Source organism: Balaenoptera borealis (assembly GCF_965194805.1).
Source record: "Balaenoptera borealis genome assembly, chromosome: X".
Lineage (NCBI taxonomy): Eukaryota > Metazoa > Chordata > Mammalia > Artiodactyla > Balaenopteridae > Balaenoptera > Balaenoptera borealis.
The window spans coordinates 5,333,651-5,350,007 of NC_138881.1; the positions used below are offsets into that span (position 1 = coordinate 5,333,651).

Below are 16,357 nucleotides of genomic sequence, written 5' to 3' on the forward strand. Positions count from 1 at the left end.
TTATCTATTTTTTTTTAACTTTTAAAAAAAATTTATTTTATTTATTTATTTTTGGCTGCGTTGGGTCTTCGTTGCTGCGCGCAGGTTTTCTCTAGTTGTGGCGAGCGGGGGCTACTCTTCATTGCGGTGCAGGGGCTTCTCATTGCGGTGGCTTCTCTTGTTGCAGAGCATGGGCTCCAGTAGTTGTGGCATGTGGGCTCAGTAGCTGTGGCTTGCGGGCTCTAGAGCACAGGCTCAGTAGCCGTGGTGGATAGGCCCAGTTGCTCCGCGGCATGTGGGATCTTCCCAGATCAGGGCTCGAATCCATGTCCCCTGCATTGGCAGGCAGATTCTTAACCACTGTGCCACCAGGGAAGCCCTGTTTATCTATTTTATATAAAGTAGTGTGTATCTGTTAATCCCAAACTCCTAATTTATCTCTCCCCCACTTTCCCCTTTGGTAACCGTAAGTTTGTTTTCTATATCTGTGAGTCTGTTTCTGTTTCACAGATAAGTTCATTTGTGTCATGTTTTAAATTCCATATATGAGCGATATCATATGGTATTTGTCTTTCTCTGTCTGGCTTCACTTAGTATGATAATCTTTAGGTCCACGCATGTTGCTGCAAATGGCATTATTTTATTCTTTTTTATGGCTGAGTACTATTTCATTGTACGTATACATCACATTTTCTTTTATCATTCACCTGTCGATGGACATTAGGTTGTTTTCCATGTCTTGGCTATTGTGAATAGTAACGCTATGAACATTGGGGTGCATGTATCTTTTCGAATTAGAGTTTTGTCCGGATATATGCCCAGGAGTGGGATTGCTGGATCATATGGTAGCTCTATTTTTAGTTTTTTAAGGAACCTCCAGACTGTTCGCCGTAGTGGCTGCACCAATGTACATTCTCACCAACAGTGTAGGAGGATTCCCTTTTCTCCACACCCTCCCTAGCATGTAATATTTGTAAACTTATTTTCACCTTTTCCCTAAAATATCCTCCCTTAGCTGGGACCAGAATAACTTCCCTAAGATTTTCTTAGAGTTTAGAGTTTCCTTCCTCATCCTCACAGCTGAAAATTCCCCGAAGTCTCGGATGAGAACATCATACTCCTAGCTCTGGCTTCCTTTTCATCCCTCTCCCAAGTCAAGGTCACCCAGCAGGAGGCTTCCCCCCTCAACCCCCGCCTCCCTTTTACTCTGCCTAAAGGCAAGTAATAAATGTCAATGGAGTGGATAAATTAACTCCATAGGTGGCTTCTGCAGAAGCATTGGTTGGTGGGTGTGAGGGCTGAAAATCGTATCTTCCTGAGTGTTCATGAAAGTAGACTTTCTCCAGGTGCAGAGAAATGCTTTCTGAATTGCCTGATGCCTGCAAGAAAGGCACTGCAGCTTCTGGCAGTTCTCCTTGAAGTGCAAATTCCAAAAGCCACTGATTGGCTGGAGCCCATATGGCTTAGGAGTTGCTTCTTACAGTCACTGAGTTTGGTGGCTCTTTGCCTCATGCAGTCACACAGCTTTCAGAGCAACGGATGCTTTCGTTGGGAAAAAAAAAAACCAGCAAGAGGCTCTGGTAGTTTATTAGGAGGTGGTTACATTCAGGTTCATTCTTCAGATTTTAGCAAACATTTTCATCAGCTCCCCAAGAGAGGGCAAAGCTGGCTGGTCTTGCTAGTATCAGGACTTGTGTGCCAGGAGGCATACCCCAGGCTTCCCCAGGCTTTTCCTCTTTGAAAGAAGCTCACATGTTATCCTCACCTAGCAGTGCATTCCTTCAGTTAAATTCCACTGACAAGCACGCATATATTGAGCCTTCATAGTATGCCAGGCTCGGGGCTAGCTTCTAGGACATAATGACAGCGAATACAGGGTCCCCAGCCTCTAGTAGCTCACATTCTTTGGTTGAGATGGACATCTAAGGAGATGGTTTCAGAATAACAAACTAGAAAGGCAGCTCTGAGAAGGGACGATTAGACGTTGTTCCCCCAACCTGGGAATTCAGAGAACTTCCCAGGAGACACGGACCTTTTGCAGGCTGATGTTTGGAAGTGTTGGCTGGGAGAGGAGAGGTGGAGAGTTCATTCCAGGCAGGAGTGAGATGCTTACAGGGAGCAAAACAGCAGCTCAAGGTTGCTAGAGATGAAGGTGTAAACAAGGGATACTGGGTGATGTAGCCGATGAAAGGGACCCTACGTCCACGTTAGTATGTCCGATAGAATGAAGCAGATAGATAGACAGATAGGGATAGATAGATAGATAGATAGGGATAGATAGATATGATGGATAGATAGATAGATAGATAGATAGATAGATAGATAGATATGATGGATGGATAGATAGACAGATAGGGATGGATGGATAGATAGATAGACAGACGTAGGTAGGTAGGTAGATAGATAGATAGAGATAGATGAACAGACATAGGTAGATAGATAGATACATAGAAAGAAATGTGTGTATATATATTGTGTGTATATATATATGTATGTGTGTGTGTGTGTGTGTGTGTGTGTGTGTGTGTGTGTGTGTATATATATAGTTATTGCCATTTGGGTAGTAGTTAAAATTGGAGGTCAAGAATATCACCCAAATCCACTATAAGGAGAGGATAAAGGAGTGAACATAGGGATGAATTGAGGGGTAACATAAGATGTCTCATGTTTTTGGCTGGTGTGATTGGGTAGATAGAAGTTCTTTGAGGAATTAGGACTCCCAGGCAGAGACTTGGTTCCCTTGTCTTTAGAATTTGAATAATAGGATTGTTATTATAGGAACATCGTAGAAGACTGTCGAGATGATTAAGAAGTCAGTACATGCACAGTGTGTCCTAAGTGCCCTTAGTGAGGGCAAGGAATACTGTTGTCTGCCAGAGTGCAAGAACTACGATCCAGATGTATTCTACTCACATCTGTATCCTCAGAAACTAGAATAGTGCCTGACATATTGTAAGAAATTATTTTTGAGTGAATATGTAAATGGAAAACCACTTGAGCTTAGGTTTGAAGGATCAGTGGTTTAACTCAATGAAGAGGGCAATGAATCAACGTGGTTGTATTGGTAAACCCACTGGTATTGGTGATTGATTAGATATTGGGTTTGAGGGAAAGGAAGACGTCAAAGCTGTCTGTAACATGTTTGGCTGGTGTGATTCGCTAGACAGAGGTTCCCTTTAGGAATTAGGACTCCTGGGCAGAGACCTATATTGGGTTGGTGTATGGGATCATTTAGTGTAAGAAGAGAAGAGGGTCAGGGACCAAGCCGAACATAAAAGGTGATACGGGAGATGATGATCCAACAAAGGAGATACGGAGAGAGTGACAGGGAAATAAGAAGAAAACTGGGAGGGAAGGGAAGATCCAGGGAAGAATATGGTTCGTAGAAATGGATGCTGATAAACAGTCAAGTAGGATGTAGACCCCAAGGGTCCATTGTGTATATTATACATGTGACGCTCCTAAGAGTATTTTCAGTGGAGAGCGAGGGGCAGAGGCTGGCTGGATAGAAGTGGGGCGGAAGGTGAGCAGTGTCTCAGATTCTTTTCAGAAATGTGTCTGTGCAGGGAGACGGGCTGTGAAAGGGGGGCTTTGTCATGGGGAAGTGTATTTCATTCTCTCAAGTCAACTTCAGTAGATGGATCATGAAGGTACAGGGGACAGCTGAGAATGTCAGATTTCTGAGAAGACTGTGGGAAATGAGACCCAACCTGTAGGAGGATTGATCTTTGCAAGGAGGAGGGACCTTGTCTAGTCTGGGAGGGAATGCGGAGAGCAGGTGCTGGTGCATTGAGAAGGGATAGTGGCTGGAATTTGAAGGTGTTCCCAAATGAAGCCCTCTGTTTCCTCTCTGCAGAAGGAAACAGTTACCTACTGAAGGCGGGGTAGGGCGGGGCATGGGGGTGACACGTAGTATTCTGGGGGAGGGTTGACGTGCCAGCTGCACGTGGGGAACACTGGATTCCAGGAACAGGAAGGGACCCCATTTGGGCACTTTAACCAGATGCGCAAAGTTGAGAAGATCTCGATTTGCAGAGAACAGATAGATATTTTCCTTGAGGGCTGGTATCGTACTGGGAAGGCATGAATATGTGTCAGAGGTTCTCTGGGATCCAGTCTTTTAGCAAGAATGTGATGGAAATGGTATATGGCATGATCTGAGCTGGTCATCGGGACCACATAGGATAAAGTTAGCAAACATCCCGAAAATTGAAGTGTCATTTGGAACAACTGGGACTGTCCACTTAAGTAGAAAACTGAACTACTGAATGATCGCAGTCTTAGACGAGTTGACTGCATTGGGTTTTATCTGACAAAACGTGTGACCGTGGTACGACAGGGTTCAATATTGCAGAGTTTGGGCCCAAGGTTGAGAAAGCTGTATTGGAAGGCAGAGGTGTGTATTTAGATAATAGAATGTTGAGATCACTCACTTTTGAGACGGAGCAGGTGGGAGTGATGTGGTCTGTGGGTGACGGAGGCCAAGGTTGCCTGGAGCGGGGGACATGGTTGGGGATGTGACATCGGTGGATAATCTGAGGTCTGGGAGGGCAGGGAGTTGGTGTATTTCGTGCTAATTGAGCTCATTTTCCTGGATGGAATGCACAATGAGACTAAGAAGATGAGCTTGTTGGGTAAGACTCTGGAGGAGAGAACTTTTGGAATGCAACAGGTTAGGGGAATGAAAAAGCCTAGCAAAGTTAAGGGACCAAAACAGGTTGGAAACAAGAGTTTATAACCACTCCCATCTGTAAGGTTCTCTTTTTTCCCCCCCCCCAGGAATACTCTGCATCAGTTCATCCATTATTTCGTTCATTCACTGCATATATTGGACCTTCTCTATTTGGAAGGTATTACGCTGTGGACCGCAGTTGATTCAACAGTAGATTAGAGTTTCTTCTCAAGTACTCTTGGTCCCGCTGGGATGATGAGATGGGCATCGCATTGATTATCACACCTCCCATAAACGAGAACCTTGAAAAGTGCTCAGGAAATGGAGAGTAGGAAGACATCACGTGTGGTAGTGGTTGTAGAAGCCTTGATTAGATAGGAAGAGCGTGTTATGCGGGCTTTCGAGGGTTTGTAGAAATGATTGGGGGTTGGGGGAAAATCCTGGCAGAGAAAACAGCAGCAGAACTTTGCAGAAGGCGGAATGGGGTGAGTTGATTGCTGGGGCACTTAGGTGAGACTCCGCTCAACTAAGGAATGGTATTGAAAGGCTGGCCCAGAGCCAGGATGTGATTACTTTACATTTCAGGCTGAAGGAGAGATTCTTTAGTATTTCGTTCTTGCAGAAGATATGAAGGAGTCCAATTAAGTGAGAAAATAAATCATCAATGGAAGTTGCAGTGACATTTCCCCCCTAACACTGAAGGAGTTAATATTACGGAGTATGGTCAGGGCTGATGCACTCACCCTTCTCCCCAAATCTAAATTCAGTAACTTTAAGAGCAGGGCTCTATATGTGGAATCTATCAATCAAAAAAAAAAGGGCTACAAATGAACTTACCTACATATCAGAAATAGAGTCACAGATGTAGGAAAGAAACTTATGGTTACCAGGGGGTAAGGGCGGGGGATAAATTGGGAGATTGGGATTGACGCATACACACTACTATATATAAAATAGATAACTAATAAGGACCTACTGTATAGCACAGGGAACTCTACTCAATACTCTGTAATGACCTATGGGGGAAAAGAATCTAAAAAAAGAGTGGATATATGTATATGTATAACAGATTTGCTTTGCTGTACAGCAGAAACTAACACAACATTGTAAATCAACTATACTCCAATAAAAAAAAAAAGAAAAAAGAAAAAGAGCAGGGCTCAATAAACTATGGCATTTGGGCCAGATCCAGCCTGATGCCTGATTCTGTAGATCAGGTTTTCCTGAAACACAGCCATGTTGATTTGTTGGTGTCTGGCCCTCCTGCTTCTGAGCTTCTGAGGAGTTGGGCAAGCCACCCAAACCACCTAAAATAGTTATTCCCTGGCTTTTCAAAGAAAAGCCACCTCCTGGCTCAGATGATTTAGCCGTTTGATGTCTTGCTTAAATAGTCACCTTTAGCTTTTGAAACCGGGTCAGTTATTTTAAGGGTGTTCTTCAGTTCTTTACCTCTCCTTCAAGCAGTGACATGAGCAGATAGCTGCTGTTTATTTTTGCCCTGATAACAGGTGGATGATAGTTTGATAGAACCTGGGCAGTTTTGTCACATCTCCCATCTATAATTGGTGGCGATTTAGTCCCTGGACTGAATACATCGAGGAGAGTGTAAACTATAGCATCTTGGGTGAGAAAGACTTTAGTGTGAATGAGATTCGTCACGTGCTTCCTTGTGGTTCCCATTAATCCAGGGAACCAGTGTTATCGGGTGGGGAGATGCCCAAGAGGACAAAAAATGACAGAATATTTCATAAAACTCTGTGCCCACATCAAGCAAAAGAATGACAAGCATATGCTCTTGCCATTCACAGGCATTTGACCTGCCGGATGGCAGCATGCGTAAAAACAAAAATAGAAGTGTGGTTTAGAGACAGCTGTTCCTGACAAGAGTCTCGGAGTGAATGGTAGAAGAATTTTCTCTGCACCTTCCTGGAGAGATTAACTCAGCCATCATCTGTCTGTGACTTCCTGTCACGGCCGAGTGCCACCGGGACGTTAAATGCGTGAATTTGACAATTACTCGACCAAATTTTAAATTTAGACCATGCTCTTTTCTCTGTTCAGACATTTTCAGAAAGAATCCACACTCCTTCACCTGTTTTTCTTGTATCTCCCTTGCAACCCCCTGTCCTTCTCTGCTAACCCTATTTCTCCTTCGCAAAGCAACTCAAAGTCTGTCGCTTCAGGGCCCGTGTTCCCAGGGAAGAGGCATCCTCTGTGCTTTTTGTTGGGCTGCAATCAGAGTTACGCACAGCTTGTTATAAAGTCATGGGGAACTACTCCTGGGGAAGCAGCGTGTGTGTTTTTCCATCCATCCGCATGTTCCCTGCTGGAGGGATCCAGCATCTCTGGCCTCTTTGAGCCCAAGGCCGCCGTGCTGCTGTCTCCCTTCCCCGAGGACCATTAGTGAGAGACCTTGGGGAGCATCTTCTGTTGACATTGTGACCCACTCCCAGCTCACCCCTCCAGCCCCTCCTGATACCCCTTTCATGCTCTATTTAGTTATTTTTGAATTGCCTCATACGTGCAAAGCTCGTTTTCCCAACTAAACAGTAAGAGCTATGCCAGTAATAAAATAATAGCAATCATGAAAATGGCTATGGTCAGTGGCCCCCTGTCTTTCAGGCTGGGGATCATAATCCTGTGGAATACTCACATCTTACGTGTCTGGAATGTGTGGCACAGCCGGTTGATCCATGGCCCCAAGGGCACAGAACTGGTGTTTTCATTGCCTAGGGCTGCTGCAAGAAATCACCACCGATTTGGTGGCTCAACGCAACGCAAATGGATGATCTTACAGTTCTGCAGGTCCGACGTCCAAAATGGGTTCACGTGGGCTAAAGTCAAGGTGTCGGCAGAACCGTGTTTCTTTATGAAGGCTCTCGGGGAACACCTGTTTCCTTGCCTTTACCAGTGGCGAGAGGCCGCCTGCGTCCGTTGGCTTGGGGCACCTTTCTCTCTGTTCAAAGCCAGTGACGTAGCACCTTCCAATCTCTCTGACTACAGCCTCAGCTGCTCTGATGCCAATTTTCCTGCTTCCCTCTTTCCCTTATAAAGACGCTCGTGATTCTATTCGACCTACTCACATAATCCAGAATAATCTCTCCTTTTGTCGGATAAGGTACCATATCCCCAGATTCCAGGGGTTGCAAGTGGACATTTGGGGGTGCCATTATTTTGCCTCCTACCAGTGGTAAAAAGTAGAAATGGAATTTGAACCCCATGACTCCAGAAACATTGTTATAAGTCTTTGTTGCTGCGAGATTTGAGTCTCCCTGATTACAGAGTCAGCACTTGTGTCCACCAGACAATGCTGGCCGTGTGTCATGCATGTAGTGACCATGACATATATATATATTGGGTTGGCCAAGAAGTTCGTTTGGGTTTTTCCGTAACATTTTATGGAAAAACCCAAACGAACTTCTTGGCCAACCCAATATATTTTTTTCACCACGAGAGATACTGTATTGCTTGTGAAATTCTCATTGAATCCATGTCATTAAATCACTAGGTTCTTCCAAATCGGCCACCCCACGTTGAGCGTTGAAGAGTGCATTGAGGTACGTGTTGCAAAGACGTATAACTCTCCTTGATGCCTCTCCTTCGGCGTTTTAGGGGGAAAAGCCAACAACTGGGAAGGAGGCATCCGGGTTCCAGGCATCCTCCGATGGCCGGGAGTGATCCAGGCTGGGCTGGAGATCGATGAGCCAACAAGCAACATGGACATCTTCCCCACGGTGGCCAAACTTGCGGGGTCCCCTCTGCCGGAAGACAGGTACTGTGACTCCCAGGTGCTCGGGACAGTCTCCTTCAGATTTTGTGGGCAAGGGCGTTCTGATTCGCCTGCACGGTGGTGTATGCTACTTCCGGCTGGACCCGTTATCCACGCCCAGTTATGGGACTTACTGGTGGGTCCAGCAATGTAAACACCGCTCTTTCCATCCTGTTAGCCCAGTGGGAAATAAAGTCCAAAGCCTGAAGGGGATGGACAGTCTTTTTTTTAAAAATATTTGTTTATTTATTCATTTATTTGGTTGCACCAGGTCTTAGTTGCAGCAGGCGGGCTCCTTAGTTGCGGCAGGTGGGCTCCTTAGTTGCGGCAGGCGGGCTCCTTAGTTGGGGCTTGCTGGCTTCTAAGTTGCAGCACGTGGGCTCCTTAGTTGTGGCAGACGGGCTCCTTAGTTGTGGCATGTGAACTCTTAGTTGTAACATGCATGTGGGATCTAGTTCCCTGACCAGGGATTGAACCCGGGCCCCCTGCATTGAGAGTGTGGAGTCTTATCCACTGTGCCACCAGGGAAATCCTATGGGATGGACGGTCTTTAACTGAGCCTCCCTCTTTTGGCATTCCGTGGAACCTCTCCCCCTTCCTCTCTCTCTCTCTCTCTCTCTCTCTCTCTCTCTCTCTCTCTCTCTCTCTCTCTCGTCTGTGCCCATCATCATCTTGCAGAAGGGCAGCTGGGCAGATGCCCTCTAACCTCCCTTGTTTCGTCCCACGCCTCTCCTCCTGGCCCTGCTCACCGGCTCTTTGCTGCAGCAGCGAGAAAGGCAGTTGGGTCCCCAGTCAGGCCCCTTTTTTCCCAGCACGTCTTCATTTAGCAAGTTCTAAATGAAATGTCTTTCTCTTAAATGTAAATGCAACTTCCGATGGCATCGCCAGTGGTTTCTCCTTAAGTGTTATTACCGATCTGAAGAGTTCTAAGTGAGGCACACTGATTCATTGTTTTCATTAGTTGGGTGGCAGTCCAGGGTGACGGCAGGCACACGGGCTGCAAATCTTGTTCAAATTCAGCTGCCGACGGAACCAAGAGGAAACTGGAAACCAGAGACGAAAACTACAGCTCAGCCAGAGCTGAGTCCGTGGAGAGGTTTGCTCACCTCCCATTGTGCGCAACCTTGGTTCACTCTTCATTTTTTTTTTTTTTTCAAATTTCTGCATTAGGTATACCTTCCTCTCAAAGTGCATGCACACACACACACGCGCGCACACACACACACACACACACACACACACACACACACACACACACACACAGATGGGAAAGGCAGAATTGTAGAGTTCAGCCCTTCTCAAACTTTGTGGTCTCGAGATCCATGTACACTCCTCCCAGATCCAGGAGCCCAAAGATGTTGTGTTTCTGTGGGTGATATCTATCAGTGTTTGTCATATGAGCAGTTAAACCTGGAAATAAAAGTTTTTAAACGCAAGAGGGCCCAAGCACACATTGCACCGGCTGACAGAGTGATAATGGAGCCCCTGGGGAAACCCACTGTAAGCTCATGAAAGAGTGGTGGTACAAAAGGCAAATAACATTTTGAATTACTGCAAAGACAGTTTGAGCTCATAGACCTCCTGAAGGGTCTCAGGCATCCCCGTGGGTCTCTGGACCACACCGTCAGGGTAGCTGGCGCTCCAGAGAAGAGCAGAGATTCCCGGAGCTGTACTGCTGCGGCTTCACTGCTGCCGAAGCGTTGAACTTCCTGGGCCTTGATTTCTTCTCCTGCAAGTGGGTTCACACTTGCACAGGATGGAAAGCACTAGAGCATGTCAAGTGCAGAGTAGAGATGCATGAATACTTGCCATTTTTGTTTCACCCGCCATATTGAGAGGTAACAGGTAGGGAAGTAGAGTTGTTTCCGCTTACACGTTTCATGTCCATCTGGGCTCAGAGAATCATCACGATGAGGGCTGAAGGGGCTTCTAAGAGCTTCTGTTCCAGTCAAACTATTCTTCTTCCCCTCTAATGACAGAAAACTTGGCAGGAGTAACTCATCAAAAGTCTTTTCTTACAGAAAACTAAAACTCTCACTCCTTATTTTATTTACTCTTTGGCCCTGGTTCTTTCCCTTGGAATAAATCTGAATAGTTCCGTGACCAGTGCACACTGAGTGTTCAGATAGTTTCATTAAGTACATTTTTCTCTCATGGTTCATGATATTAAATTCGTCGGTACTCTCTGCTTTCACAGTATCTTTATATTTTTATTAGTTTTAAAATATGTATTTATTTATCTATTTGGCTGTGCCAGGTCTTTAGTCACGGTATGCAGACTTCTTAGTTGTGACACATGAACTCTTAGTTGCGGCATGCATGTGGGATCTAGTTCCCTGACCAGGGATCGCACCCGGGCCCCCTGCATTGGGAGCTCAGAGCGTTAACCACTGGACCACCAGGGAAGTCCCTGCTTTCACACTATCTTTAACTGGTTTTCCACCTCACTGGGAAGAGCCGAGGGAAGGGAAAAGTTCAGAGGCAAAGAGGAAGATCCCTAAAGGGAGATCTTGCTGCCGGCACCTCGCACCCACCCCAATCTGAGGTTAATGGGGGTCATCCCGTTTTTCTCGCACGTGCCCATTGAAGAAGGAAGCAGCCTCCCTCCTAAGCTGACCCAAACATTTTGTGCATGAGCCAGTGTCTTCAGTGGAACCCATTCTGAGTATTGAAGGTTCTTTCAATGGATCTCACCTGTTGATGGTCCAGCTCAACCCAATGATATTATGTCTGGGTTTTGGTCCAAGGCTCTATAAGATGTCATTGTCCTCCAAGAGACAGCACAGATAAGAAAACAGCAGTCTGCTTCCAGGTTGCTCATGGGAATAAAATGATCTCACAATATACTATTTAGATCATGTTACCAGCCAGATCTAGAAGACATCTTTGTGTGTCTGCCCTGGAGACGTTGACCGTCTAAAGGGATGGTTCTCAGCTGGGGTGACTGTCCCTCCCAGGGGCCATTTATCAATGTCTAGAGACATTTTTGATTGTTTTGACTCGGGATGTTGCTGGCATCTAGTGGATAGAGGCCCGGGCTGCTGCTAAACATCCTACGATGCACAGGATGCCACCCTCCAGCAAGGAGTGATGCAGCCCAATATGTTGGCAGCGCTGAGGGTGAGAATTCTGCTCAAAAGCTTATTATTGCTCTTTTACGGAAAATGTCGTTACCTACATAATGAAAACCTCATCAGAACTTTTCAATAAGAGCATCTGGGTAATATCCTCATATTTATCCGTATCCATCTATAAATCTGATACATAGGTATCTACTCTTTAGAAAACAGCCTAACTCTCTCCCACTAAGATTGGTGGAAATGAGCTTCCCTGATTTCTTGCTTGAGCAATATTAAATTTACGTTTCTCAGGTGAATAAACACATTCAGAGAGTTGGACCCAGGCTATATGACAGTCACTTAATGAGGTTCCCTCACATTTTTGCACATTTTTCATTGAACGAGAGGAGTTTTGTTCAGAAGACCCCTCTCCTTCAAGTACAGCCTTGTACTTCTCAAGAAGCAAGTGCCGTTCCTGATCAATCCTAGCTTGGTGAGAAATGAAAAGCCCTTCGATGCAGGGTTTCTGCTTAGGTAAAAAGAGTGGCAGTCCCAGGGTTACACGTAGAGATTTTCACTTTGCAGAGTCTCAGCGCTGCCCTGAGAATTCTCTAATTCAACCCCGTGGTGTGCCTATATGAGATTCCTCTTAGCAGTGAATCTTTCCTTCATACCTACCGTGGCCATCACCCCAGGATATGCGGAAAAATCATTCCCCCTGCGTCTCCAAATAAGCTGATTTGGACATGAATGGAGGGCAGTCTTTCTCTGTGATATAAAACAGAGGCAACAAAAGTATAGTACCTAAATACATTAATTCATTGAAGTGAAAACCTGTCAGCCTCGTCTTTGCAAGCAGATAGAGTATTACCATAGTGAGTCTATGAGCACGCTCCCTCATAATAAAGATTGGCATGCCCAGTTCTCCTATTCCATAATGAAAATTCAATTTCATTTTTTTTTTCCAAGTTTGGGAAAGAAATCCAAATGCTTGGTATCACTTATGTCTGATGAAGGCAAGGGGAGGGACTTGGTTCTCCCACTAAATTTTGCTGACATCTAGCTGGGTGACCACAAAAGACTTCTTCCATAGAGCCCTACAGATAAAACAGCAAGCTGTACCCAGTTCAGCTCCACTTTGCAGAATAAAAGTCGAAACTCTTCACGTACGTGTGATTACGTATACTTGATCTTGCTTTCTATTCACATATGGCAGAATGTTTGATGTTTACAGGTGGAAACACTTTTAATTATGAAAGAGACTTTCTGGGTACTTGGGATTCCCTTTAGTTTATCAAAGATCTATGTGCTTTCTTCTAAAAATGTTTCCTTTCCTACTCTACAGTGAAAAAAATCACATTTTTTTGTTTGTTTGTTTTACATCTTTTTTGGAGTATAATTGCTTTACAATGTTGTGTTAGTTTCTGCTTTATAACAAAGTGAATCAGCTATACATATACATATATTCCTGTATCCCCTCCCTCTTGCGTCTCCCTCCCACCCTCCCTATCCCACCCCTCTAGGTGGTCACAAAGCACCAAGCTGATCTCCCTGTGCTATGTGGCTGCGTCCCACTAGCTATCTGTTTTACCTTTGGTAGTGTATATATGTCAGTGCTACTCTCTCACTTTGTCCCAGCTTACCCTTCACCCTGACCCCGTGTCCTCAAGTCCGTTCTCTACGTCTGCATCTTTACTCCTGTCCTGCCCCTAGGTTCATCAGAACCATTTGTTTTTTAGATTCCATATATATGTGCTAGCATATGGTATTTGTTTTTCTCTTTCCGACCCAGTTCACTCTGCACAACAGACTCTAGGTCCATCCACCTCACTGCAAATAACTCAATTCCATTTCTTTTTCATGGCTGAGTAATATTCCATTGTATATATGTGCCACATCTCCTTTATCCATTCTTCTGTCGATGGACACTTAGGTTGCTTCCATGAATCACCTTATTTTGAATATGGCAACAGGTAACTCACCTTGTGCTCCAAGTTAACCTCTTTTTCAGTCCCCCAAGCCTTCCCCTTCTGCTGTGATCCCCAAATCCTCCCCAGAGTGGACCAGGCACAGGTGGGTCAGAGGGACGTCCCCAAGTACGTGGGTCACTGACTCAGCTGAGAGAGAGACAGCACATTCGTGGGGGGATGAGGTCACTGTCCCCCCAAGAAGTTCCCCAAACATGTTCTTTTCAGTTACGTGAAAGTCATCCCCATGCTATTGAATTTGACCTGAAATTCAGACATGACTCTCCTTGACACTGAATTGTTACTATCCCCATGGTTGTCATGAGTCAGGAACCCAAAGAGAATCATCTCACTTTCCAAGTTAAAGACAATCTCAAATGAGCACATTTTTCACAGAATCATGCAGACACCAGGGAAAAAAAAGCATCCAATTTTGTAGCCGTGGCTGTCCTGCAAACTTGCCATGAAAAGTTGAATTTGTTTACAGAAAAGGCCAATCAGACAATTCCCATAGGGAAGCGGCGGTGCTTCGCATCACTTTGAAAGTGTATGGGCCCTTCTGCCACGAATCGTGATGTTGTGCAGACATTTCCATCCCAGCCACCCCAAGTATTTTGATAGCTCAGACACCGTTTAAAAGTTTAGCTTAATAGAGTCACTTTCCATTTTTCATGGCAGAAATGAGCCTCTTTTTGACAAGCCATATTTCTCCAGCACTGTTCAACAGTGGTTTCCATCGCAGCGTGATCTATTGCCGGCTTCCAGGAAAGAGTGCGTTAGGTATAGGATGTAAAAAATAAATGAGATCTGCCTCTGCAGTGCAAGAAAAAAGAAGTTTGCAGAACAGACTTTGCTTCCCTCCTTAAAAAAAGAGACAAATCTTTTGCTTGGAAGTCAGAAAAAAAGTCTATGAGACTTGCAGTCTTCTTTTTGTCATTAAATCCCGCTTTGTAGGATCAGGCCCAGTTCAGTTATGAAATACCAATCTTAAGAAAGCGGTTCTGTCTCCTGGGTTCTTAAGTGCTGAGTTTTGTGGGTTTATGATGAAAAACAGCTTCGAGAAATGAGCTAGACATTGAGTCAGAGAAACGGAGATTCATTCTCACCCTTGAGCCATCGTGGAAAGGCCTTCTCTCCACGTGGAGCTAAAGGCAGTGGAGAGGGGTTGGGCCCATCTGTCCATCTCTCACCTTCAGGATTTTCAGCACTGGGGGCTTTTTATGCTCAGGTCCTCCTCTCTGCTCCTCTCCCCTCATCCCTTGCTTCCTTTCCACCTACTTAGGCTCTCCTAATCTTAAGGACTGAGTTTTTCTTGAAATTCACAATATCGGCCATTTCAGGATAGAACTGGTATTCAGAGAACACACTGCTTCTGGATAGAATCACCTGTCTACCTTGTTCCTCTCGTGGCAAATGAGAATCAGGCTTGGAAAGTGAGCCAATTCTGTCTTTTGTTCTTATTTTTAACTTACAATAATAGAATATTTTCAGTTCTGTGGAATTGTACGGAGCGCGTGATTAATAACTAAGGTGGGGACCAGAGAAGCAGTCAGCAATAATTACATGATGGGGTTTTTAGTGACACCAAAATAAACCACAAAGAAAAAAGAAAAAAAAAAAACAAAACTCAAGGGAATGTAGGACCCCTCAAGAGTGCTTACCCACATTACATAACCAAGTTAAAGTTCCGGTTTCTCAATTCCTCATAGTAGGAAGGGCCAGGGATGGAGTGTTTTGTTGTTTTTTTTAAAATTTTTTGTTGGAGTATAGTTGATTTACAATGTTGTGTTAGTTCCAGGTGTACAGCAAAGTGATTCAGTTATACATATACACATATCCACTCTTTTTTTTTTTTTTTTTAATTTTGCTTGTGGCCTTTTTTCAAGTTTATTTGTTTATTTTTGCTGTATTGGATCTTCGTTTTTTTTTTTTTTTAATTTTTTTTTTTTTAATTTTATAGCTACTTTATTTATTTATTTATTTTTGGCTGTGTTGGGTCTTCAGTTCGTGCGAGGGCTTTCTCTAGTTGCGGCAAGCGGGGGCCACTCTTCATCGCGGTGCGGGGACCGCTCTTCATCGCGGTGCGCGGGCCTTTCACTATTGCGGCCCCTCCCATTGCGGGGCACAGGCTCCAGATGCGCAGGCTCAGTAGTGGTGGCTCACGGGCCCAGCTGCTCCGTGGCATGTGGGATCTTCCCAGACCAGGGCTCGAACCCGTGTCCCCTGCATTAGCAGGCAGATTCTCAACCACTGCGCCACCAGGGAAGCCCTGGGTCTTCGTTTTTGTGCGAGGGCTTTCTCTAGCTGTGGCAAGCGGGGGCCACTCTTCATCGCGGTGCGCAGGCCTCTCACTGTCGCGGCCTCTCTTGTTGCGGAGCACAGGCTCCAGACGCGCAGGCTCAGTAGTTGTGGCTCACGGGCCTAGTTGCTCCGCGGCATGTGGGATCTTCCCAGAGCAGGGCTCGAACCCGTGTCCCCTGCATTGGCAGGCGGATTCTCAACCACTGCGCCACCAGGGAAGCCCCCCACTCTTTTTAAGATGCTTTCCCCACCTAGGCCATTACAGAGTATTCAGTAGAGTTTCCTGTGCTCTACAGTAGGTCCTTATTAGTTATCTATTATATATATAGTAGTGTGTATATATCAGTCCCGATCTCCCAATTTATCCCTCTGCCCACGCCTTTACCCCTGGTAACCATAACCAAGTTTGTTTTCTACATCTGTGACTCTATTTCTATTTTGTAGATAAGTTCATTTGTACCCTTTTTTTAGATTCCACATATAAGCGATATCATATGATATTTGTCTTGGAATGTGTTTAATCAGAGAAAGAAAACCCTCAAGTTCAACAATCTACCTCTTTCCAAGTAGCTTTCTGCCCCAGGTTTAGGTGGCAGTGGCCTAATGGTAA

General features: G+C 45.1%; 1 protein-coding gene and 1 long non-coding RNA gene across 9 annotated transcripts in view; one reads left to right on the forward strand and one right to left on the reverse strand.

The window, feature by feature from the left end:
- The window catches only part of STS (steroid sulfatase), a 624,067-nt gene that overhangs the window by 151,586 nt on the left and 456,124 nt on the right, over window positions 1–16,357 (forward strand). For all 8 annotated transcript variants that reach the window (XR_014239261.1, XM_082375724.1, XM_082375718.1 and 5 more), the window contains one exon: window positions 8,264–8,423. Coding sequence is in view for 7 of the 8 variants with exons in the window: in XM_082375724.1 (XP_082231850.1) it covers window positions 8,264–8,423 (160 nt within the window). In the remaining variant the exon portion in view is untranslated. The remainder of the gene's footprint in view (window positions 1–8,263; window positions 8,424–16,357) is intronic.
- LOC309620023 overlaps window positions 15,367–16,357 on the reverse strand; it is a 285,479-nt gene continuing 284,488 nt past the window's right edge. Inside the window, exon 2 of the long non-coding RNA XR_014239381.1 lies at window positions 15,367–15,721. This is a non-coding gene — a long non-coding RNA (uncharacterized lncRNA). The remainder of the gene's footprint in view (window positions 15,722–16,357) is intronic.